The sequence below is a fragment of the Magnolia sinica genome, chromosome 6 (genome assembly GCF_029962835.1).
Source record: "Magnolia sinica isolate HGM2019 chromosome 6, MsV1, whole genome shotgun sequence".
In the NCBI taxonomy this organism is placed as follows: Eukaryota; Viridiplantae; Streptophyta; class Magnoliopsida; order Magnoliales; family Magnoliaceae; genus Magnolia; species Magnolia sinica.
This window is the reverse complement of record NC_080578.1, coordinates 90,514,586-90,542,550: the sequence shown is the minus strand read 5'-3', so window position 1 is coordinate 90,542,550 and position 27,965 is coordinate 90,514,586. Positions and strand designations below refer to the sequence as shown.

Here is a 27,965-nt window from a genome sequence, read left to right as displayed (position 1 = left end):
TCTTACAGCTCACATTGGCCAATAAAATGTGGACCAACTTTAGTTTAAACCGTCCATTGAAGGCCAAGAACCAGACGGTCAACTGTAGCCAAAGAGCACAAATTTCCTACACTAACCCATACAAAGCATCTCCCGCCAGATGGACGGTTCAGATCTTCGTAAAATGAATCCAGGTGGGCACACTCGATCAATAAATGCTCAATTGACACTCTTAATAAAATACTTACGCACACCTATCTTGCTCTCTAAAAAAAAAAAAAAACATACACCTTCTTCCTGTCTCTCCCTTTATATACTTTTCTTGCATTATCAAACACCCAAGGACTCACAGAGAGAGAGGTTTTCCTCGAACAGTAGTTCTTGGAAAGCAGAGAGATCTTGGAAAGGATGAATTTCATGGCACCCAATTTCCATTTCCAGCAAGGAGAAGAGCTGTGTTTTCAAACCTCCATTCCCCACCAGCAGCAGCAGCAGATTCTCCAAGACATGTTCATCCATGGTCCTCCGGGGGCGGTCATCGATGACCACCAGAATCAATCCTTCAAGCTCCACACAGTCCAGCGAAGGAAGCCTGTTGCACTACCTCCCGGGGTGGCTCCTGCTGCCGGTGCTGATGTGGATGACGATAGCCGCAGCAGCAAGAAGAAGAAGATCGTCCATCGAGACGTTGAGAGGCAGCGCAGGCATGAGATGGCGATGCTCTATGCTTCTCTTCGTTCGCTCCTCCCTCTTGAATACCTCAAGGCAACAAAACCATGCAAACCTTTCCTTAATTCCTCTTCTTCTCTTCCCCTTCCATCTCTTATGTGTTCTTTTAGATGAAAGAGATTGAGAATTTTCTTCAAAGATAATAGGAAATCAGGATCATTCATCAGGTGGGGCCCACTGTGTTTAGGCCTAGGCCCAAAATTTTGGCCCATCCGATCATCGTAGAAAATTTCGTTATCAATTTCCTCTAACCACCCATTTTCCTCACAGAAGCGGCCCACCATATGAGTGGACTAGCTTGAATTTTGGGCTGGGGCATGTTTTGTGTGGGCCCCAGGTGATGAACTGCTCATGGATATCAGGCATGTAGGACTAGCAGGGATTTTAAGAGGCTTTTATCGATGTTGTAGGGAAAGCGATCAATCTCTGACCACATGAACGAGGCGGCCAATTACATAAGGCACCAGCAGAAGAAGATCAAGGAGCTGACGGAGAAGCGAGACGGGCTGAGAAGGGTGACATTGTCATCGTCCAGTTCGAGTTTGCTCCATGGGAAAGGAAGCTCGACTTCCCCTTGTGTGGTGGTCCGGCCTTGTTGGGCTGGAGTGGAAGTGGTCATTAGCAGTGGGCCATGTGATGGAGCGCCACTGCCGAAGATACTCACCGTGTTAGTTGGTGAAGGCCTTGATGTTGTTAGCTGTGTTTCAACTAATGTCGAGGACGGGTTGATTCACACCATCCAGTGTGAGGTATGAATTTATTTATTTATTTATTTATTTTTCTGTTGGCTGTGTGCTTGGAGTGTAAGTTTGGTGAGGGTTTTGATTTTTCAGCTCTATTCGGGAAATTTTTGTGGTCAGGTTGGCGATGTAAGAGAGGCTGATTTATGTGGTGTGGAGCAGAAATTGGCGGATTTGATTGGGCCTGGTTTGGATTCAAGGTAATTTTCTTCCTCAAATTGTTTTTTAGGATTAGGGTTAGGGTTCTCTCTCTCTCTCTCTCTCTCTCTCTCTCTCTCTCTCTCTCTCCGAATATACGAGCTTAAATTTTCCAAGGGTTAGGGTTAGGGTTTTTAAGTTACAAGCTTAAAATTTCCAAGGGTTAGGGTTAGGGTTTTCTAGTTACAGGCTTAAAATTTCCAAGGGTTACGGTTAGGGTTTTCTTGTTGATAAACAATACTCTCTCTCTCTCTCTCTCTCTCTCTCTCTCTCTCTCTCTCTCTCTCTCTCTCTCTCTCTCTCTCTCTCTACAATCTTAAAATTTCTAAGGATTAGAGCTTTTTGTCTACCACTCAACTCCTTGCTTCTAAATTCATGGACACCTTTAGATAATGCTGTTTGAACGAGAGAGAGAGAGAGAGAGAGAGAGAGAGAGAGAGAGAGAGAGGGAGGGAGTTTTTTTTTTTGTGGTCGATGGGTATACATCTGTCTGGAACTCTGTTTAGTGCACCTTCTTATCAATTCTTAGCTGTGTAATTAACATCTTTAATTTCTTCGAGTTTTGTTATTAAAAAAACACAGCTTTCAAAGCAACCTTAAATAGTCTGGATTAAGCATAAAATAGATATTTTAAGGATTTTCTTTATTAGGTTAGTATTTTTTTAATGAAGTTTTCGTCTTTATGGGTTCCATCAGGTATCAAACATGTATTTCCATAGGTATTGGTACACCTTAGATTGCGTTTGGATGAACTATTGAAATGGATTGCAATATTTAGTTCATAGAGAGGTAATGATCAATTGATAATTAGCTTCATTAGTAGTGATAATTAGCTTAGTGACAAAACTCATTCTCGGAAATTTCTTAGCATGCTAATTTCTTGGGAGATTTTCATATTTTGTCATTTTCCACCATATTATGAGGAAATTTCTTGCTAAAACTATTAAAAATATTTATTGTAATTTAATAATTGTAAATATATGGTTATAGAATGAATTATTTTAACTTCTAAGTGGTTTTTTTTTTAATGTGAACTGTGGTTTTGGTTTAAAATGCTATAATTCACAATAAAATTGCGAGAGATGAAAAAACTTTAGAGATCAAAATATCATGATATTATCAAATATGATTTGCTCATTTTTCCACATTTCTTAAAAAAATAATAATAATAAATAAATAAATAAATAAATAAATTCTCAAATGAAGGTTAAGAAGACCATCTATATTCCTACATTGTTCCATCAACCATAGGTTGTTTACCTTGAAGATCTGATGTGGTTATGAACAACCATCCGTGAGAGGCACTTAGTCCTTCAAATTTTCAAGGGGACGTATTGGACACCACGCGACGTGCGGTGCTCATCCAACTACGATTGAGCCATTTCCAGGGTGGGTAGGTTGTTAAACATAAAAGATAACTCTTCTAGAAGCTTACGCCGATGTATCCAGACTTCCTAATGTTGCCATTAGCCACCACATCCCAGTCCAAGAATTTTAACCCAATTCCATTTTGGAAGTTCATTTGGTGCACGCTTTCTGACAGGCTTTTCCTATCTCTTAGGATCTACTTAACTCGTGTTCAAGTTTCGTTCACATAGAATCATTTTCCTCTTCGGCCTTCAAAGTTCTCATTTAAATATTTGCTAGTATCATCAAGATCTACACCGATGGCCGCTCCGCCCTAGCTCTTGCTAAAGGTTTCACAGCAGCTATCGCACTCTCCTACTCATCATGACATATCAATCGCCCTGATAGTTGTGTATGGGTTGCGCACTATAGTGTCATCCATTTTTGAAGCTAGTTGATTCAGCAGATGAGTTGTTATAAACTCAACGGATTATGATTTCCATGACCACCGTCCTAGTGTCTTAATAGACCAACACATTTTTGTGAGTTCTAGATTTGCATGCAGTTCAATATTGTAACCCGTGATCTCTCTATTACTTATTTTTTAAGAGCTTTCTTGCTACTTATATATATATATATATATATATATATATATATATATATATATATATATATATATATATATATAAAGTAGTAAAATTAGAACTTTACTGAGCAATTTATTTTCAAAATAAAATTTTATTTATTTTTAGAATAAGATAATAAGCTACATGGAGATGCCTAACACCCCCAAGAGTTTTTATTTTTTTGGTTATCCACCATCCACGATGAGCCCATCTTACGAACGTTTTGTATCATTGAAAGATCGCGCCATATCCAAAGGCAGAGTCTCGAAATATCCTGAAGAAAAACTTTGCTAAGCCCACAGGTGTGTATTAAAAGGCCCACACTTGTGTATAAGTCAACTAATGCATACGCCACCGCATATGCTAGCATGGTGGACAGGTGTGATATCCAAGCCATCTATCAGAAGGTTGTGATATCCAAGCCATCTATCAGAAGGTTATACTATGTAGATTCCCAATCCAAAGAATCAGATCAGTCCACTAATCAGAAGAGCCACAATTAACTGCACGGATGAACGGTGCAAATATCAGATGTAGTTTTCTACCACATGGACTCATTTCAAATATCATAGCTCGCCTATTAAATGGACCTTGCACCTTTTATCTTTGGGCAGTATCATCTACAAAGTGAGCTCCACCTGATGGATGGCTTGGATACTTCACGTGTCTGCCATGCTGGCACATGTGGTGGCATGTGAACTTAGCAAAGCTCTATTGTAGCAATAGCAAAGCTTGTAATACCATTGCAATTTGGAGACTATTTCTTGGATATGAAATGCTAGGGGAGGCGATTGCAATTGTGGTGCATCCAAACGGAGCCTCTACGAGACAATTAAATGAAACTTGCTATAGTCTCAGCCACTCAGCCTCCTAACGTACAAGAAACAATAACCGAAAGGAATGCTAATACGCAGGTGATTTTTCTTTTCTTTTCTTTTCCCTTTTTTTTTTTTAATAAATATGCAGGTGGTTGTATGAAAGTTCTATAAATTTCCCTGCACATGCACGTGAAATGCATGTAGGTCGGGATTGTTGTTCCAGTGGACCACCACCTACGTAGTCTATGCCCCAAAATCAAGAGGGTTGGATTGTGGTAGTCAATGGCCAGATAAAAGGAACAGCCAGCGAAGAGATCTTCAATCAAAAATCATAAAATGGGTGGACCATGATTGTCCAATCACTCCTATTTTTTTGGCATCAGCCCATTCATGATGTGGTCCACCTGATCAATGTCTCCAATCACTCCTATGTTTTACATTAGTCCATTTACGATGTGGTCCACCAGATCAATGTCTCTAATCACTCCTATTTTCGGCATAAACCTGTTCATGACGTGGTCCACCAGATCAATGTCTCCAATCACTCCTATTTTTCGGCATAAGCCCGCTCATGACGTGGTCCACCAGATCAATGTCTCCAAATACTCATATTTTTCAGTATAATTAAGCATGTTTACGATGTGGTCCACCAGATCAATGTCTCCAATGACTCCCATCTTTTGGCATAAGCCCATTTATGATGTGGTCCACCAGATCAATGTCTCCAATCACTCCTATTTTTCGGTGTAAGCCTATTCACGATGTGGTCCATCCGATCAATGTCTCCAATCACTCCTATTTTTTTGCATAAGCCAATTCAAGAAATGGTCCAGACCAATGTCTCAATGACTCCTATCTTTTTGGCATAAGCCATTCACGATGTGGTCCACCAGATCAATGTCTCCAATCACTCCTACTTTTTGGCAAAAGCCCATTCACGATGTGGCCCACCAGATCAACGGCCCCCATCAGAAACTGTTTGTCACCTGTAGCGGGAAGAGAGAACTGCATGCAACTTTTATGTGGGGACTTGCATATATACTAGTATTCCTCTTTTCCTGATCATAGTCATATGGGTGCTGGTGAAATATGTCACACGCAACTAGTTGTAGATGAAAAGTTCAAGCAACTAATGTGTGAGACCCACCGTGTTGTGTGGACGGCACACACTCCAACCATGGTGGGTGAGACGGTCTCCACACGCATGTATGAATCTTTGTATATGTATACAGGTGTAGTGCCAGAATCCCACCTTCTTGTAGACGTTAGCAATGTTTCCAAAGCTTTTAATTGATGCGTGGAATGGCTAAACATGAGTTAGATAGTATTAGTTAATTACTATGGTTGCGCAAATCATGGTGTAAAAAGTTCATGTTAATCGGTTGATTCTAACCGTCTAATCAATAGCATGACAATGGAGGCTCAAGATTGAGTGAAGAAACAAAATGGGTCATGTCGTCATCTTGAAATATCCATTCGATTGTCACGCAACCATGGATTGCAAACGATTTTAGAAGTACTTTGGTTCGATGAAGCTAACCATCCCATTCATGTCTCTAAAAATAACAGACTTTTGTAAGAACTGGCCCACTTTAAAAGGATTAGAATCATCAACCGGTTTGATCTTTAATTTGCACCATGGCTTGCTACTAGCGGTATGAAAGATGAACAGTTTGTTGGGCGTAAGTACCTCTGAATGGGCGCGGAAGTAACCTTATATATGAATGAAACAAGTAACACAGAAAGAAAAAAATTAATCCAAGCACACACAGAGAACACATAAATTTTACATGGAAAACCCTTGCGCGAAAAAACTCACAGTACAAAGGCACAAAGTAACAAACAATCCACTATAATTAGAAAGTAACAGTAGATGAAACAACTTATAGATGAAAACTCTAGTTTCCTTCCATTAAAACCCTTAGCTCTCAAGCTTTCTCGCGTTCTCAAAACATATTCCCTTAACCTTAATTCCATATTAACAAGGCTATTTATAACCCATGTACAGAATTAGAAACAAAACCCGCACTTATGCACCAATTGGACCTTCGGTTGACTAAAAACTTCACAGCATGCTTCGGTCAACCCAACTGGACTTTGGTTGACCGAAAACTTCAAAGCATGCTTCGGTAGATCCAACTGGACCTTTGGTTGATCGAAAACTTCACAGCATGCTTCGGTAGACTTGACTAGACCTTTGATTGACTGAAAACTTTACTGCATGCTTCAGTCGACCCAACTAGACCTTCAGTTGACCAAAAAGTTCACAGCATGCTTGGGTCGACCCGACTAGACCTTCAGTTGACCCAAGAAAGAAATATATACCATATTAAAGGCAATCAATCAACAATCTCCATCGTGACTTTAATCCTCCATATCCATTGCACCAAGTTGTTATCACCATATCTAATCATCTTCATATGAACACCATCATCATCGCTTCTTGTGCGCATTCCATCTTCATTTCTTCTTTGCATATCCATTGGATTCACGCTCATGTGAATCTTCTCAAGAGAGACACCTCCTTCCCCTAGCATCGACCGGATAAAATGATGATGAACATGATGAATGTGTTTAATCCAAGAATGATACACCGAGTTCTTTATTAAATTGATCATTCTCTCATTGTCATAATGCATAAGCATGATTTCATGTTGAAGCCCCAATTCATTTATCATCCCTTTCAATCAAACAATTTTCTTGAATACTTCTGTCACTGCCTTATATTCGGTTTCGATTGTGAAAAGTGCAACCACAAAATGAAACTTTAACAACCAACCGATAGCTCCACCTGCTAATGCAAAGCACTAATCGAAAGTCGATCTTTTGTTATCCGCATTCCTTGTGCAATCCACATACCTTACAAGTTTCTCCTCATAATTTTTGAAAAGCCAGACTAATCCATTGTACCTCGTATGTAAATAAGTAACTTTTCCACAATTTCCCAATGCTGCTTGTCGAGATTTGACATATATCTGCTTATAACTCCTATCGCATGTAAAATATCCTATCTTATACAGACGAAGGCATACATAAGATTATCAACCGCACTCAAATAAGGCACATGAGACATATACATCTTTTCTTCATCAGACATAAGATATAACTCTAAAGAAAGCCAAAAGTGAGCAACATGGGGTGTGCTAATTTCGGTTTAGCCTTTTTCAGTCCAAATATGACTAAGGCCTTCTCAAGATATTCCTCTTAAGACAACCATAACATGTTCCTTTCTGTCCCCATATATATCGATGTTGATAATCCTCTTTGCAGTCTCCAAACCTTTCATCTCAAATGTCATGCATAACTGAGTCGTCAATATGTTGATTTCAGATATGCTATGGTTGGTGATAAGCATATCATCAACATACAACACCAAAACAATGAATTTCTCATCACTTAGTGCTTTAAAGTAAACACAATGATCGAATTCACTTCTAATAAAACATTGACTCAAGATGAAAGAATCAAATTTCTTATACCACTACCTAAGTGACTATTTTAGGTGATACAACGACCTTTGTAATCTGCAAACTAAATTCTCATTTTCCTGCACCTTAAACCCTTATAGGTTTCTTTATGTAGATCTTCTCTTTTAGTTCCCATGTAGAAACGCAATCACCACATTTAAATGTTTCAGTTCCAAACTGTATTGGACAACCAAATCTAATACAAATCTGATAGATACTTGTTTTACCACTGGTGCGAATATATCACCAAAGTCGACACCTTCCTTTCGAGTATAACCCTTTCGCTAGCAATTTGGCCTTGTATCTATTAAGTTTCTTTCAATAAATTCACTTGCAATCGATTACTTCCCACCCAACGGGCAGCTCCATCAGCTCTCATATTTCGTTCTTGTATAGAAAGACAATCTCATCATGCATCATTGTCATCCACTTCTATGCATCTTTACCTTCAAAACTTCCTAAAAAGTATACGGATTCCCCTCATCTGTAATAAGAGTAAGTGTAACATTTGAGTCATTCCTGTATTTCAATGGTAACTTACAATCCCTTAATGGATTTCTCCTAACAGGTGGTTACTCAACCTCATCATATATCTCTATCTGCGGCTCAGCTTCTTCAAGTATTTTACCTTTGTCTTGTTTAACATCAATTGTTGATTTTTTCATTTCTGTGTGCTCATACTTCTGAAATAAGGAACCTTCTTCAAACTTGACATCCTGACTAAATATGATTTTCCATGAAACATGGTCATACAATTTGTATCATTTCACTTCATCACCATAGTTGACCAAAGTACACTTCTTATCCATTTGTTCTAGCTTATCTCTCTCAACTGATGATACATTTTTTTTTAAGGTGGACTGAAGCCACAATTCCATTAATCACAGAAAATTACAGATCTTCGGGTGGGACCCAACAAAAAGAAACAGTCCCCACCTATCGTAAAAGCGTATGGAAAATTGTACAGGGGAGGCTGAACAGGGCTGAAGGCAACCATCCCAGGAGGAAATACAAGCAGCTAGCAAACATGAGGATACTACTTGCCTACCAGGGATCTTCTAACAGTCCCAAGACCAACCTTATCTAAAAAAAAGGAGGCCGCAAATCGTCTCAGGAAGGTTGTCCAGTCTGTCGATCACCGAGTCTTCTTGAATGTTACTTCCTTGACGAGCCATCCAGTCAGCCGGACCATTCCCTTCCCTTGGAATGAGCGTGAGCGAGGAGGAGCAAACCTACCTCAACTTTTTGATTTGATTAGCCCAATAATTCCAGAACCAGTGGGAGCAGGACTTGCCCAAGAGGAGGTCAGCAGCGAGATTCGAGTCAGTTTCGATCTCAATCTTGTCAAATCCCTTCTGTAAACATAAATTGAGACCATCAAAGATGGCTCATAGCTCAGCTCTGTTATTAGTCCCCGTTCCATACCCAGACGAAAATGCAAAGATGAAGGAACTGTTGTCGCCCCTGCAGATACCTCCCCCTCCCAATAACCCCGGGTTTCCTTTTGCCGAGCCGTCGACGTTCAACTTGACCCAACCACACACAGGCCTGGCCCATTTGATAATTTTGGATTCAGTTTGCTGAGGAGGGGTTGAGGTAGGCATTCCTGTGCTGATTGGTTCCCGAAGGGGAGGAAGAATATGTCTGCCTTGTAAGATCATTTAGCCCCACCAAAAAACACGGGCAATGGAGTTTGAAGCTGACATGGGGCTCTGACCATATCTAGCTTCGTTTTTAGATCGCCATAGTTCCCACAGGATAAGGATAGGGAAAATCTTATGGGAAAGGGCTGACGCACTACCTAGTGCCGAAGCTCTGCGCCAGTGGGACAACCTACCCTCAATGGAGTGGTGAGACAGGGGAGAAATACCACAATAGATGCTGAAGTGATGCCAGATCCTATTGGCTTGACGACCAAAGAGAAAGAGGTGATGTAAAGATTCCTGCGTCGGTGCAGAAATCATGCCTTCCACACAGTAATTGCATTTGGAGGCGAGGGAAGCACCATTGGACTAAACTCTAGTATCCACTGGGATCGCACGCTAGAGTAGTCTCCACAGGACGACCGACATCTTGAGAGGAACCGAATTATACCAGAGCCATTTAAACAAAGGAGGAGTCGACGACGGTATTCTACTGATTTTCCATGTAGATGTGATCGTGAAGCAGCCGGAATGGTCATGTGGCCAGAATCGTTCCACAGAAATTCTGAAGTGGCGAAGCCTCCCTGGATGATGAACTAAAGGACTTCTTGCGGAAGGAAGGAAGAAACTACCGAAGGGGGTAAAGGACCTCCCGGCCCGAGAAAATCTTTCACCTGAAGAGAGCGCATGGTCTCAAGAATGGGGCTACCAACCAAATGCAAGAGGGGGCCTAACCCGGTCCAATTGTCATGTCATAAATTAAGCATTACAACCAAATATCCGCATCCCCAAGTAATCAATTACATAACCACTCCATATATACTTCCTTTAGAATTTTGCAATCGATAATTGCAGAGAAAAATCGATTCACTAAATAGCAATCCATATAGACAACTTCAATCCATAGCTCCTTACCCAACTCATAATTACTTAACATATTCTGGACTCTTTCCAAAAGAGTTTAGTTCATACGTTCAACCACACCATTCTTCTTTGGTGTATGCCCCATTAGTTGTGCGTCATTATCCCCTCATTATCACAGTAATGATTAAATTCCCCATAAGTAAACTCACCATCATTATCTGTCTTAAGAATGTTCAATTTCAGCCCTTTATGTTTTTCAACCATTGCCTTTCAAGACTTAAAAGTGGCAAACACATTGGATTTATGTTTCAAAATATAAAGCCAAACATTTATAGAGAAGTCATCAATAAATTTAACAAAGAATGATAGCCCTCTACTAGAAACAACTAGTGACGGCACCTACATATCTAAATGCACATAGTCAAACTGACCTTTACTAACATGTTTTCCTATTTTAAAGTTTAACCTTAATTATTTTTTATATATACAATGCCCACATATATCTAAATCAAAACTTTTAAAACTATGAATTAAATGACGATCAAGAAGTACCTTCATACCGTACTCGCTCATGTATCCTAGGTATGCATGCCACAAACATGTCGACGTGAATTCCATTACAAACATTGCAGCTCCACTCGATATAGTATTCCCGATCAACTTATAAAGATTTTTGCTCATTTGTACTTTCATAACTATGAGTGGCCCTTTTAAAACCTTCATGACACCTTTGTAACAAGCAAACTTGCACCTGAATACATCTTGAGTGCCTAGAGGATCAAATTCTTCTCCAAATTTGGAATGTGTCTCACATCTTTCAGAGTACACTCCACCCCATCAAACATCTTAATGCAAACTGAAATAATTCATACCATCTTACAGGCATGATCATTGCCTATAAGAATCACGCCACCATTATACCCGCTATATGTGGTGAACCAACTCTGATGAGGACGCATATAATATGATGCCTCCGTATCCAAAATCTACTCATGATTGAAGCAATTGGTCGTAGACACTGACAACACGTCATAACCATCTGTTCCTTCACCAAATTTTGCTGACTTGGCTTCCTTCGGTGAATCATCTAATTTTGCCTCCTTTTGGGTTTTGTAATATTTAATAGTCCTTTATATGTACAACTCTCTGATAATTCCAACACTTTAGCTTGCCTTTATCTTTCAACTTAGATCTAGATTGTACATTCCCCTTCTCTCGGTCAGACGATCTTTTTCGAGTAAACAATGCATCTGTAGAAGTACTTTCATCTCTGATCTTCCTTCTCAACTGCTTCGACTGAAGGGATGAAATAATAGTATCGACGTCCAAGGTATCCCTACCATAACATAGAGTACCAATCAGATACTTATGAGACTCTAGAAAAGAGGTCAATAAATTTAGAGATTTGTCTTCTTCATCAATCTTCACATCTACACTTGTCAACTTACAAATCAGTTTATTGAAGATGTTAATGTGATCAGAGAGATCCGACCCTTCTGTCATCTTCAGAGTATAAAATTGTCTCTTCAAATATAAACGATTAGTGATTGACTTTGTCATGTCGATGCTCTTCAACTTCATCCATAAGACTATGGCACTTATCTCATCAATGACGTTATAAAGGGCTTCAAAGATCATGCATAATTAGATGGTGTTAATTGCCCTCTAACCAAGTTCTTCCCAAGCATCTTCCTTAATAGATTCTAAATGTTTCATTTTCCCAAGGAGTACATGTTGTAGCACTTGCTAAAATAGGAGGGCTTTCATCTTCGACCTTCAGGGTTTAAAAATATTTTTACTTGTGAACTTCACATTTGATCCCTCGATGTCATGTTCTTATATTCAATCTAATCCCCAACATTTAGCCTTGATATCACTTGTTGGGCACAAATACCCCTTAATGGGCATGGAAGCAACCTTAGATATAAAAGAAAAAATCCAAGCACATACAAAGAACACAAAGATTTTACGTGAAAAACCCTTGTGGGAAAAAAAACCATGGCATAAAACGATGAACAGTCCAGTATAATCAAAAAATTGAGAGATGGAACAACTTATAAATAGAAACCCTAGTTTCCTCCCTTCAAAACCCTTGGCTCTCAAGCTCTCTCATGTTCTCAAAATGTCTCACATTAACCCAACTCTCATATTAACAAGCCTATTTATAAACCCCCATACAGAATTAGAAACATAGCATGCACTTATGCACAAAACGTACATGCCCATTCGATAGGGCTATCAACGGGCCGGGATTGGGAAAGGTCTCAGCCCAAGTTTTAAACTGTTTCGAGCTGGGCCATTGGGCCATCCCTTTTTAAAATTCTAATTTTTAAGGCTTGAGCCCAGCCTATTGACCCCTCTACCGTTCAATCGTCCTAACTAGACCTTCGGTTAACCGAAAACTTCACAGCGTGCTTCAAGCGACCCAACTAAGCCTTCGTTTGACTCAAGAAAGAAATTTACACCAGATTAAAGGCACTCGATCAACACAGTCCACCTTGATGATTGGTTGTCCCACATATCATTTAAAAGATTTTAAGATTCATACATACTACACACACACATATATGCATGTACGCAATGTGAAAAATGTCGACGAGATTTTGAATATCTTATGATATTATCGTGAAAATATGGTAATATTTTTAAAATGTCAACTATTTTTTTTAATTTTTCATGATTTTATGGTGAAGCTATTAAGACTTTAACAAATAAATAATTTAGATTTAGAAATTAAAATAATTCATTTTATACTAAAATATTTAATTCGTAAATTTTATTTAACAATTTATAATAAATATTTTTAAAAATTTTATTTTCAGGTAGATTTCCTAAATAATATTGCAAGAGAAATATCAAATTTTAAAAATCTCCTAAGAAATTCCTAGGAAGAGAAATTGCATAAAACAAGATTTGCCACTATGTATGTATGCATGTATTTGTGTATGTATCAAGAATTGAACACCAAAGTGACATGCATTTGAAACCCATGACATTCATAAGACATCCTCTTGGTGCATGTGTGACTAATGTTAAGTTTCAGGCCAACCCACTTGTCAAGTGAGAAACACATGAACATTAAAAGTGGACCACCAATTATTATTCTACCAACTGTTAATCCATTCCCACATGTTTAATCCTGGAGCTGGACACAAGTCGAACCAAGTCGAGCTTGGCACTGCTCGACTCAACAAGCAACCAACCCCAGCTCAAAATCGGCTCGGCTCAGTCCTTGAGCCTAACTGGCCAACTCAGCTTAGTTCTATCAACAACTTGGACCAACTCGAGCTGAGTTTGAGCCAAGTTTGAGCTTGAGCTTTTTTATGAACAATGAAATAGGAGAGCAAGTGTTACCGAGCTGAACAGAAAAGCAAGGACAGTCTAGACGAATGAGTGCGCAGGGCAGCGAGGGGCTCAAATGGAGGCAGGGACAGCCTGATGGGCGCATAGGGCAGTGAGCTACTCGAACAAGTGTAGGGACAAGCTCGAGGGTCAGGGCTCACTAGCTCAGACAGAGAGAGGAGAAATGAGAAAGGGGAAAGGGGATTAAGGCTCGCAGAGCTCAGCCACTCACTCGGGTAGAGAGAGAGGGAGAGAGAAAGGGGGCTAAGGCTCGGGGCGGGGTCACTCACTCAAGCATTCGTTTAAAATAAGAAAAGGGGGGTTAGGGTTTTAATTTTTAAAATTCTTATTTATATTAAGTGACCGAGTCACCAACCCAATTCGATTTGAGTCAAACCAATTCAAGTTTAAGTAGGGGTTCAACTCGAGTCAAGTCAAGCTCGCACTCAACTCAAAAAATTTTCAAGCTCCAAAAACTAGCTCTACTCAGGCAAAACCTAGTTTCGAGCCGAGTTAAGTCGAGCTTTTCTAAGTCAAGTCGATCGAGCTGACCGAGCTAACTCGATTTGTATCCAGCTCTATTTGATCCAAACTAACCGAATGTATGGCTGAGTAGAATTTCACCTTGTAGGCCAATCTAAGAACACTCAAGGTCCCACATATGCCACATCAGCAGTGTTTGGGGCATCTATGTTTAGCGCTTGATGATAGGGGTGTCTATTAACCACTGCAAATCCAAAACAATGGGTAAGAAAGACCCTTGCTTGCTTAGTTTAATAATTAAAGAGAAATTACCTCAGTGGTGTATGGAAAACTTTCCATGCACATGATTAAATTTGAATTTGTTGGCATTGATATCACTTATCTGGACCGTCCATCAGATTCAGACCATTTGTGATGGGTTGCCTTGACAGATGGTGTGATCCAAACCATCCCATCTGTGACTCAAAATAAAATGGATAGACAAGATCATTAACAAATGACAGGTCAGATGGGTACATCCATTGCCGTAATTTTTGCACTACAACTAGAAGAAGAGTGAGGTGGACCTAATGGACAGTCTGGATTGATGATTGTGTTAGAAATCCTCTACCTCGAAGAGATTCCTTGGATCCAACGGCAACAGAAAGTGAAGGCTCAGATGTCAAATCATTTTGGATGCATCTCACGTCACTAGAAGTAGGTCTACTACTTCACTGATAAAGGAATGTGTCTAAAGGAACAACCTTCTTCTTGCCACAAATCCACATGGCAAATCATGTGGTTGATGGAACCCAAACTTCCTTCTCTTTGCTTGCTCTCTGTGATGATTAGTATATTTTCATATGGGTTGAAAATTTCTCTTTTCAAGTGATCTCTCTATGGTTCTATACTCAAGAGAGGTTGTTGTGCAGTTACATAACTACTTCAGCAACTGGGTAGGTAGTTACCCTTTAACTGCCATGCATATCTACCTCCAAGCTAGGCGGGGCCTACTTGGATGAAATGTGTTATATCTCCCACTTGGACAAGTCAGGCATTAACCCAATTGGTGATTATATTACAAACTGCAAAAGAAAAAGTTCTCATACCACGAAATGCATTGTGCGACCAGTGAAGCATATAACCTCACATGAGAATAACTATATCTAATTATCATCAACTAGCATAATGTATCTCATCTTCCACAATACTAACCTGCCCTAGACTTGTCTCAGTTACACCGAACTCGATATACTCTAACGTCTTAAGGATACTCTCAACCCGAGTAATTTTCTAGTACTTGTTTGCATCCATGAGTTCGAACATGCTGAGGATCACATTGGCCAACCATGAACTCATCTTACCTGCGCACATAAACATGTAAGGTATAAAACTAGACAATCTTCTCATAATGCTCATTTGGCCTAACTACTTTCTTAGACATGCTCCGTTATACCATTTTTATGGTCTTTGGAAATGAGCTAGAGTAGCAGCATTAAGCTTCCATTTCAAGGCATAGCCAACAATCATAAAGGCACAAGAGTTACCTACACACTAATTTTCTCACACAAAGAAGAAACTCAAATCCATTCTCTGTCAGCAAGAGATGACAACACCTCCTAGTATAAAACAGGCTCATCATCATCTAGGGAAGAAACCATGAATAATGCCCCTTCAACCTCAAAATGACGATGGGGTTTCAGTCCATGAATGCTCCTCCTTAATTCAAGTCCATTATCTAGGTCAGTCTTAGCATCATGTGGTATACTTCCACTAGGCAAAAGATCCCTCCCAATGTCTTGGTAATCGGTGGATCAGCTCAACCGACAGGTTGGTGATGAATATCCCCGCCTTCGTCGAGCAATAGTTGGGTGACCGAGACTGAGTCATGGTATGATTTTGTCACCTCGAAGAACTCATGAGTATCCTGAGATTTCTTCCTATTTGGAAAATCGTCCTCGACGAAATCGACATCTCACGGCTCCATTTAAATCGTTCAACCATTTTCTCATTCATGTATCATAATGTAACTCTTTGAGTGCTCAGTATATCAGATGAAAATGCACTTTAAGGATCTTTGATCTAATTTCTTAGTTTTCTAAGATGGGAGATAAATGAAATTGACTGATCCTCGGGGGTGCAGTTGAGTCAAGTTTGGTTTTCCCTAGCACCACAACTCATAGGGGGTCATTGGAACCAACTTAAAAGGTACTTGATTGAGGATGTAGGCAATAGTCAACAATGCTTCCTCCCGAAATTTGAGAAAAATATTAGCTTGTAGCATCATCGATCTCACCATATCGAGTAATGTTTTATTCATTTTCTCTACAATACCATTTTATTACTGAGTATAAGGAACAGTCAGGTGCCTACGAATTCCTTTCTCTTCATATAGCCTTGAAAAGTGCTCAGACAAATATTTACATACACGGTCTTGCCGTAAGGTCTTAATCCTTTTATCGAACTGGTTATCGACTTCGAGCATGTACTTTCTGAAGAATTCTAACACCTCAGATATATACGATATCAAGTACACATAACCATACCACGTGTAATCATTTATAAATGTGATGAAAGAGGATTATCCATAGTAAGTCCTAACATTAAGGTGCCCATAGATGTCGGAGTGGATTAGCTCTAAGGGAGTTGAAGCGTATATTTCTTTTCCAAATGGTTTCTAACTGACTTTCCATTCAAACAATGCTCACAGGTAGAAAGAACTATGTTTGTGAGTAAACTTAAGAGGTCTTCTCTTACAAGTCTACGCATTTTATCCTGATTTATATGACCTAAACTAGCATGTCAAATGCGTGAGTCATTGTCTGTTGAAGTCAAAAAGGTATGTACAAAACAATCATATGAATCATCATAATCAAGCATAAATAAACCATCATAAGTGTAACCGTCTTCATAATAAGAAGATTCTTAAAAGATGTCCACCACATCTGAACAGAAAGCAAAAGAAAAATCAACTCTAGCTAATAAAAGCACATAAAGTAAATTACACCAAACACCAGGTGCATGGAGTACATAATGGAGGAATAGAGTGTATCATGTCCGCAAGTGAAGTTGGAATGATCCAACTCCTAGTACATCTCAGAGAAAATATTTTCCATGTAAATTCTCCACTTACCAGCTGGGCACTTTCGGTACTACATGATCAATCCCTAACTATGTGCTAGGTTACTTCTAAATCTACAACCCAGTTATGGTTAGATGTATGAGCAATCAAAACCTCAGTGTATACAAAAGTACAAGGAAAAGGATCAGTGTCGGTTCATATCTTCCACAGCTCAGAGTATTCTCAAGCGAAGTGACCAATATTCTCATAGTTGTAACATTTTACCTTCAACTTACCTTTCTTACGAGCCATTTTTCTCACTTATGTTTGCCACCATGCGGCTTTTGTGCATGCGCTTCTCCTTCTTGGTTGTTCCTTTGGGAGTTATAGCCATTATGTTTCCATTGGAGTCTTTTACCGTTAGCTTTACTTGGCTTTGCCAAGAATGTGATGTCATGTTTACGCGTAGATTGGTGTTCAGATTCCAACTGCAAATAATGTAATAATTGGGAGGAGGTTTTTATGCCCTTATTGTGCGTCATAATGAGCTTCATTTGTTCTCAGAAATCTGGAAGAGAGCGCAATACTGCTAGGATATACTACTCATCTATAAGCGCATTTCATACTGCTTTTAGGTTATGAATCATTGCCGACATTCACCTAAAATGCTCAACCATTGAGACGTTATTACCCATATTATATGTGTTAAATCTAATATTTAAAGCTCTTAATTTAGTAGCAGTGGTGCCAACGTATGCAAGAGTTAAGACGTTCTACATTTTCTTAGCAATGGAATATCCCTCGAACTCACCAATGAGGTCATTGTGCATGTTACTTCGCATAGTAAAGCGCATGCACCAATTCCTCTTTAGCCAATTTTAGAATTTTCTTGATGGCGCTGGTGATGAACAGCATCACCCTCTTCGAGTAGGTCCATGCTCGCAGTTAGGGTTTCTAAAACCCCTTGTTCATCCAAAATCCCTTATTCAAGCCAGCTACGAAGTTCTTGGATGTCATAATCACTATATTCAGAGATACAATTCATTACATTCAAGATCCAAGCACCACATATTCGCGGCTCACAACAGCACAAGATGATGTTTCCTTGATCCATTGTGTATCTTTAAATCGAAAGATAAAACAAAAGCGTGCAATCATCTCCTCAGACACACTTAGGATTGAGGTTTTCCCATCCTCAATTTTACGTGCCTATGATGAGGAGCCCCAAAGCTTCCACTCATCTCACATGGATGTCATTGTTAAAATTCTATGATATCTTAAAGGAGCATCGGGCCAATACACACACACACACCACATTTGTGAGAGAAAATATGATAACGTCGAAGAATTAAAAATAGAGTATTATAGCCTAATAAAACATTGAAAAAGAACATAGGGTGATGGCTTACCAATTGTGAGCTCAATAAACTATTCAGAAAATATATTTTTAATGGACCTACCAATGTTGTTATTTTGAAATAATCAAGTAGCCTCCCGTCTTGTAAAAAAATCCAATTTATCATGAGAGGGCCAATCATATTGAAGTCGACTATCATTTCATAAGTGAAAAGGTTTCTACTTCTGAAATTTCTACACCATTTGTTTGGTTTCAAGACCAATTCATTAATGTATTCACCAAACCCCTTAGTTGCAATTAGTCTACACGTTTTTATCCCAAGCTAGGCATTGACGAGATCGATATGTAAATCTTTAATTAGTCTATTAGGTACACTTAAATAATACATGTCATATTGTAAATTATTGACATGTATTTTTTTAGATATTTTATTTTTTTACTTAATATATAAAGGTAGAGATGAGGGTGTGTAGTCCCAATTCACTCTCTCTATTCTCTTTTAATCTCTTTTCTTTTCTATTTCTTTTTTATTTTTACATAATTCTATAGTTATGTTGTAGTCAGCGGAGTTGGAGTTACACCTGTGGACCTAAGTAAAGAAGAGAAGGCCTATAACATATAGTGCTCGCTCTAGAATGAGTACCAAGTCTAGCTTCTGAGACTAGTTTAGAAAGTTTTTTTTTCCCTATGAGCTTCTCTAAGGTGATGATCTCAGATGTGGCATTCAGTTTTGACATTGTTACTGCATGACCAAAATAAGGCATAAGTTAAGGAGAATTATAATGCCAATACCCCCACAGAACTCATTTCATCATAAACATGCACCTCATTGTGTGTCAATCCATCCATAATCACAAAGCATTAAACCATAATTAAATGTGTCGAAAGACATTCAAGGAACTGTATTGTCTCATTTTTTGTATTACGGCACACAACCATGTGCAAAACCAGTTCACCCTCTGAGTTTCTAAGATTTTGATTACAATTCATGTCATACACATGGATAATTCTTACTCTCCATTCCTCAATCATACTATTCTCCAAGAACATGTATAAGTGATATCCATAATGTGTCTCTCATCAAGTAATATGAAATCCAATCCAGTACTCATCTTAATGAACACATAAGTGGAAAAGTGTTCCATATGCACTTACATAGGGAAACCCTAATCTTAGCCTTAGATCACTTGTCGTGGTGTGGCCAAGCCTTTAACCATACAATTAAGGAAAGATCTAACATCACTTTTCCATATACGTAAACACAGGTATACTCAATATTAGCCTTAGATTGCTTATCATGGTATGGCCAAGCTCGTCACCATACAACCAAGGAAATATCTAATTCACTAGTAATTACATTTTGTCAAAATCCTAACATAGCACCTCATAAGCAATGCCATACTCACCATCCATGCCTCATATCTCAATTATTTGATGGACCTATGATCTCTTAGATCTATGACATAAAAAGCTCATGGGAAACCCATGGATTCCTTGTTAACTCATGCAAGAATCAATAAAGTAAATAAATATTTCCAATCATACCCACTTTTATTAGCCATTTAATGACCTTGCAAGCCAAATTACATATAATGAAGACATTGTACCTCATACATCATCAAGTTTAAGGATTAATCATATTTCAATATACCCTCAAGTCAACCATCCAATCAGATGGCCCCCTAGACTTAGAGACTTGACCTTAATCTATCAATGCAAGTCCCCAATAGGTCTAAACTATCATTCTATGTATATGACGCACTCACACTCCCATGTAAGGTAGGGCAAAGGCATATTGACTCGAAGTTGTGCTTGGTGGCGAAGACCTTTTATCCTACCCATCGTCAGTATCTCGCACATGATGACCATATCCATCATCATAGTGATGACAATAACCAAGTGTATGTCCTATAATCTACAAAATGATCATGGTAGGGTATTGAGATCCATTGACCACAACTCTCCTAAGATTAGTGACCATCATGTCCAATCTCAAGGTTCTCAAAAGACAACCAAAGGAATCCCTCCTCTATAACTCATATTCATGTGCATTTAATGCACCTTCATATATAAAGGCATGATATAAACTATCCATCTACAACCCTTTGTCATCATTATTTACGATTGAGATCATCAACATCACATCCACACCACTAATGGGCAAGGACTTATATTGGTCTTCTAGGCACAACTCCAACACGGATCAAGAGGGTGGTGGGTGCGAACAAGTTACAAAGTAGAGGAATGAGGTGGGAGTAGGGAAATCAACAGGGAGCAAAAGAATGAATCTTGTAGGGGCAAGAAAAGACCCAGATCACCTATTTTGTTGTTCAAGGATTGAAACTGAGGTCCCAAATCACGTCAGCTAACTATTTAATGTGTAGATGGTTGAAAACTTGACAATGTAGCAACTGGTTTAGTAGTGATGTCATCTTGCCTAAAAATCATTGAAATTCAAGATGTTAAGGAGAATAGTGTCATGCTTCATTATATCAGAAATTTAGTTAGGAAGAAACAAAAGGAAGTGTGACGAAAAGAGAATAAGTATAGAAGACATCATCAGGAAAATAAATGGCTGGATTCATGTGGTGGGGAACCTGGTGACTAAGGAGCAATCTCCTCATTCTTGAAAAGAGTTGGTCTGAGAGCTTTGGCTTTCAGTCACTCATTGGTGCCTAAGATTAGAACTTTGAGTATAAGATGGGTTTGGCCGGATCAAATTAGGTTAAGCTCAATGTGGATAGGTCATCTGGAGAAAATCTAGGTGATAGTGGTGAGGGAGGAGCACAACAAAATCAACAAGGGAACCCTCTATTTGCATTTCATCATTCATATGGGAGAGCATCGAGCATCGAACATAGTCATGGAGGTGAGAACGATCCTAGCTAGTGTCATATATATTGTGTAAGAGCCTTGGACTAACGAATGTCATTGTGGAGTCTGACTCTAAGATGATTCTAGATAGTCTTCTAAAACATATCACCTCGCCACAACAATCTTATTATGTTTAAGGTGAGATTAAGAGAGAGCCAACATGATGCAGGGAAGGACATGAGGTCGAGCACTGTCTTCCTTAGGGGGATAACTGTTCTGAATCCACGGAACTTCTCTGGACTCCTCACAGAGAAACCTCGAATCCATGAGGAGAGAAAATAGAAATAATTCTAAGAAATTCAAAATGATTTGATTGATAATTGTCTATTGTATGTGTCCCTGTTACATCATTAATAAAGAAAAACAAAAACAAAAACAAAATTTGTAATTATCAAAAATAGAAAAATCCTAACTCTAATAAAAATCCTAATTCTAGTAAAACTTCTAAAGCCTAATTTCTAAAAATAAAAATTCCAAATATTATTTTGCCAAAAGAGTCCTAGCATGATTATAAATTGATTCTAAAAAAGAATAAAATTGAAAACTCTAAAAATAAGAAAATATTAAAAATTTGGAATTACTAAAATTAGTAACTTTCCTTAAAAATTCGTTTCTAGCTGAAAGCACGCGTTTTCTGATGAAACGGATAGATGCGACACACGTTGTGGGTCGTTTCACCTTGGATGGCCCATTTCAGTAAAAATTGATAGGTTGTGCAACCCGTAACGATACCCGAATCAAAAGTTATAATCAAATTACGGTCCACCTTCTTTTGATCCAACCATGCTAGGAATGTATATGTGACGCGTTCTACATCACAACCACAAGATATGTCATATGAATTGGAAGAACAACTCGGTGGCTGATGGACTGGTTCGTTTGGAAGGAGGTAATAGGGTATAAAGAAATAGAGTTGCGCTCGCAATGGAAAATAAGAGGCCTCTTGGTGACAGATAATATTGGAGTGTAGAGTATTCAGATATGATGGTTGGCATCCCATATGGTAAAATAGAAGTAGAATAGTTGTGGTGCAATATCAATCAAGAATTCAAATTGTTTTCATGGCGAAAGAAGCTACAAGTTACAGTTACTGCCCTACTAATGAATTCATGAATTTCAAACTACCATGTGTGCGCAACATCTACCGCTCAAGTAGATAAGTCTCAACACAAGGATCTATTAAATTTGTGTAGTTGTACAGAAAATATATGAATAAAATAAATTAGATTTAATGGAACACACCTATAATGCAGATCTTGATAGGCAGGCAACACAAACAACAATGGCAATACTGAATCATTGCTAGGTCAAGGTGTGTATGATATCGCTATCTTTGAGATAGTCTACTACAAAATACTTTTAATGTGCTATCACCATAATACAATACTCAGAAAGTGGGTGTGTACAGCATGCACACACTGCAAGAACCACAACAGAACCACAACAAGACACTGGCGAGAAATTCCCTATGCCCAAGTAAACAAGACGTGACATACGAAGGATTCTATCAAATAGTACAGAGAGACATTTTTATTTTATTTTTTTGTCATGAAAACCCTAAGAGCAAGAAAAAAGCCCTTTTATAAAACACAATGAAAGAAAAGATAAATGCATGTTGAATAAAGCCATGACGTTTGAGATAAGTTCAATTTAAGAGACACATTTCGCACAATGAAAACGGCCTTAAGTGGACCACATCCAACAAACATGATTAAAAGAAAAGAACTAGTAAATTTGGGCAAAACGAATTCCCCTAGTTCTCAGGATAATTTTCCTCCTAGGCTAGCCTTGTAGGTACCCACGTAAGGGTTTGAGTATAATGTAACATTTATTTAAAAGGTTTTACAAGATAATGCTATCACCTTCTGGACTAAAGTTGGGCACTTGAAGGAGTACAAAACAAAACAAAGATCCTTTTTCTTCTCTTTTCTGTTTCTTGTATTTTTTTTTTTAAGTACTTCTAACAAGATCTCCTAGTGCAAAAATCAGCATGACCCAATTCATGAGATATCCATTCCATAGAAACCAATGGATAGCCATTGATATAAGAAAAATATATCGATGTGGCTTACCTTCTGTGTGGATCAGCTGATTGATGCATAAGGTGATCCTTATGGTGGGGCCAACCTTTTGCATGGACCGGATGTCTCTCAATGATAACAGGGTGGACAATATCCGCTGGTTGGATGAATAACTAGTGGTCCAATGGTTAGCATAAGCATCTCTCTAAAAATACTGCTTTTGTTTAAATACTTCCTTTCTGTATAATATGCAAATGCAAATTCATGATTATTGTTTCTCTAGCGAAATGCTTCGGTGTTCTCACAGTACTGCAAGTCATGGTACTCCTAGTTACATCGGTTCACCTGGACAGTCCAATCGATTGATCTGAACTGTCCATTAAGTCCATAACACTTTCCATGGTCTTCTAACCAAAAAATAAAAATAAAAAATCACACTGATCAGATGATCCAATCCATTCTTGATTAGGCTTTCTTTTCTGTACCGATCTTTTTCCAAGCCATGGATGGGATGGTTATGATTGCCTTGCAAAAGTGATTCTTTAGAATCATAAGCAACCCAACATGATCCCTAACAAATTAATGGATCAAGCTGTTGACTAGGCCTATTTTTGTGAAGATCCATCCATATTAAAGGCTATTGATCAAATGGTTAACATTTGTCTGATCAGAAAATCACCAGGGAAATCTTCTTTTTTTTTTTTACCAGGGAAATCTATATATTAATGATCTATAACAATATAATGTGTTGCTGATAAATTCCTAATAAACATTTTCTATAGCATGGCTACAACCTATATTTCCATAATTACACAAGGTTGGATTTTTATGTTATGAAGGAGTAAAACAGGGAACTGATCTTCTTCTTCTTTTTCTTTTTTTCTTTTTCTTTTTTCCTTCTTTTTGTGCATTGAAACCTATATTATGCTTCTTCCCTCATTTGTATTTAGCAATGTCAGGAATCGAGAATTTGAGAAGAGTAGTTATATGGTCTTTGGTCTATAGATGTGTAGTATCTTTGGGACTTTGGCTCTATACAAGTGAGGCCCATTGTTAATTTTATCCAAACCATTGATTTAATGGGCCACGCCATGCATGGTCGTGAACTTCATCCACTGACCATTGTTTTGATGGGTCATGTCATTCGAACTTATTCTAGTCATTTTCTTGTATAATCAGTTAGGGAATGTTGTAATTAGTTAGGAAAGTTGAGGTTAGCTGAGGATTAGTTGTGATTAGTACATTAATCATTAGTTGGTGAGTAGCACAAGTACTGTGTTTTCTATAATTGTAGGTAGTTTTTGAGTTTTGAGAACCTTAATTGAATAAAGGATAGATTTGAGTGTTTTCCAAGCGTCTTCTCCATCTTAGGTGTTTTGAAAGAGATGATCTTCTCTCAATTCCTTTGAATTTTCCATGATTTTCCTTCCCTTCTTTAATCCCATGCTCAAGAGATTGGATTTCCCAGTTTTCATAGTGTTTGATCTTGGATTTACACGAGTTGGTATTACTAAAAAACCAGCTATTGGTTTCTTGGTATAAAATAAAGGTCTTGTAAGAGAGGTGTAATTTAAGTCTACACATGTTAATCGTTGATGGGATGCCAGATATGAGCTGAAAAATTCAGTTCAAGTGTCGCTTGCCAAAATCAAACCTCTCAAACCAATCTCAAGGAGATTTGAAGTAGATTTGAGATGATGGTTCATGGAAGAGGTCACAGACAAATAGCAACAAAACGATGAGCTTACGAAAGATCCACAAGACAGAAGGTAGGTGAAACATCTATCTCAACACAATGCACAACTCTGTCGATCGAATCATGAGGATGTAGATCTGAAATCTTTTGATAGATCTATATCATTTCCTTGATGTCAATCATCGTTGCATGATGCATGAGAGAGACAAAATCCATGGAAAACTCATTGAGGTGATGACTGATGATATGATCTCGGTACCAACATCAAAATCACAAAGTGCCATGGCGACATTAATCCATTAATTTCTTCAAGAAGATGTTTCTTCCCTTAAATTGCAAGTAGATAACGTATTGATGGTTGATGATCAAAGCACCTGAAATCAATGGTGATTATGATTCAGACAAGGAGCCAATGTACAACTGATAAGATGATGAATGAGGGTGTTGTCTATGGTACTGATTAATCGAGGCCCTAGTGCTCTCCACCAGTCTTAATTCCAAAGCAATTTGGTCGAAAAGATTGGAGGCAAATTAGCATTTTTGCACAACATGCATTGATGGAATCAAGGTGTTTAAGAGACTATTGACTTCGGAAACTGAGAGAATGTTGCATCACAAGAAGTTGAGAGGCTGAATTTGCCAATTGAAATCATCAGAGGATATAAACTCCCCTCAATCAGGTAGGTTTTTCGAGGTAATGTTTTGTTTCCTTTTTCGACTGTCTGATGTAGTGGCCATGGATGAATGTCACATACTTTTGGGTTGGTCATGGCAAAACAACCCTAGACCTATACAAGATGGTGGTTGAAGGTTATCTTGGGCTGATTGGAGAAGAGTTTAAACTAAATTGTTAGAATAGATTCGGGTAATCTTCTAAATTAGACCATCTCCTCTTTTATTAACATGTGTATCTGTTAATATATCTATAGATCTCTCACCTCTTCTATATATTCCTCTTATTCTCGATGAAAAAGTTACAGTTTCCACAATGAAATCTCTTGTAGTTTAGCACACATAATATAAAATGTCAGGTGAAAGAGTCCTAGCATTGTGATCGTCTTTGAGATCTGTTGGATCATCAAGTGGTGCTTGGTGTGTATGGTGGAGCATTAGCTCAATGGAGCTCCAATATTTGATAAGGAGCTTGGCGATTTTTCTGATTTTGATGCAGTGTCCACCAATTATCATGACATTGTATGAGATCTAGCCTTGAACCAGCAAAAGTCAAGAAAGCACACTGTGATGATTGTGTTACGGCCCAAGAGAGCAAGGTACCGACATTCTTTCCTCATCATAACTTTGTCGAGAAGAACACCTTGTATGGTCCAATCTTAGATGATATGTGGGAAACTTTCAGCACCCTCAAATATGTAATTCTGTAATGTATGTGTCATGATGCATTTGATTTAGGTATGCGGTATTCAATGTCATAAGATGTAACACCAAACAGGCTAGAGGAGTTATTTTCGATTGGGCATGCTGGTCTAGAAACATGTGAGGGGTTCAACCCAGGAGGACTGCGACGAGTACCATTTGTGAGTCTGCAGACTTATAAACATCCACAAACCTAGAACTGCAAGAAAATGCTAAGCAGGATCGATGGACCATATGTGGCTCGATGAAACTCCTCCAGTGATTCCAATATGGCTAGTGGAAATAGTATTTCCACCATGGTGAAATCTCAACCATCAATGGGTGCGGGACTCTTTTGATACTTAATCACATTGATTAGTTAGGATTACTTTAAGTTTGTTTAGTTACATGTTCAATCAGTGCTATTTTCTGCATTATAATCAATTCTTGTAGAATTTTAATGAAACATGAAAGATATTGAGAGAGCTGAAAAAACCTTCTCCTTCTTCTTTGGGAAGTGTTTGTCTTGCAAATTACAACCTGTTTAGTCCTTCCTCATTTCCCCTTGTTCCTTCTTGTTGTGAGTGTGATTCAATCAAGTATTTTTCATCGATTTGGAAAGATTGGGTTTTACATCACAAATGTACTATTTGGTTTCTCCTGTAATTTTAGAACTGTTTGCATTTCCACTAACCTGTAATTGGTGGATTCTGGTGATTTAAAAATCGTCAAGGATGCACTTCATTGCACCAAATTTCATAATATTTGGTGCAACCAAACACGCCCTAATCCCCATTTGGATGTAGTATTTTCCATAATCAAGATTTGGCCAGAACCGCCCCCATGAATCCTCATGCCCTGAAAATCAAGATTTTTGAAAATACTGCATCCAAATGAAGCCTCATGTAGACATGATTCAAATAACTATAACATGACCTTCTCTTTCTTCTTCTTCATCAGTGAGAAATAAGTGCATTGAAGGAAGCAGATTCATGCATACATATATAAAGAGAGAGGGATAGAGAAAGACCCAACAAAGATATCTAAAGATCTGAAGCCTACTGATTGAAGAGCTTCAACTTCTATCTTCACACAAGATATGCCTTATTTCAGATGGACTCTGCTGCTTTGTAGCCTTTAAACTCTAACATAACCTTTCTCTTTCAAAAAACCATAGATGTGGACAGTTTATATTATCAATGACTTTTATTTCAAATAGTAGTGATGAAATAAATAAGGTGCTTGTAATTTATATTGATCAAATATCAAATACATATGCCTTGGATTGCAATGAAGAGTATTCATGCAGGGTGGTGATGGATCTGGATGTGAATGATGTCCTCGTGCAGCCTGTTTTGTACAAGTGGGGCCCGCGATTTTGCGATGGC

The 27,965-nt window shown here is 38.4% G+C and overlaps 1 protein-coding gene across 1 annotated transcript; it reads left to right on the top strand.

The window, feature by feature from the left end:
• Window positions 1-56: 56 nt before the first annotated feature.
• LOC131249051 (transcription factor bHLH36) lies at window positions 57-27,868 on the top strand. Its single transcript, XM_058249615.1, has 4 exons — window positions 57-744; window positions 1,119-1,457; window positions 1,569-1,648; window positions 27,538-27,868. The coding sequence occupies exons 1-4, from the start codon at window positions 388-390 to the stop codon at window positions 27,545-27,547; spliced, it is 786 nt and encodes a 261-aa protein (XP_058105598.1). The 5' UTR covers window positions 57-387; the 3' UTR covers window positions 27,548-27,868.
• The last annotated feature ends 97 nt before the right edge of the window (window positions 27,869-27,965 follow it).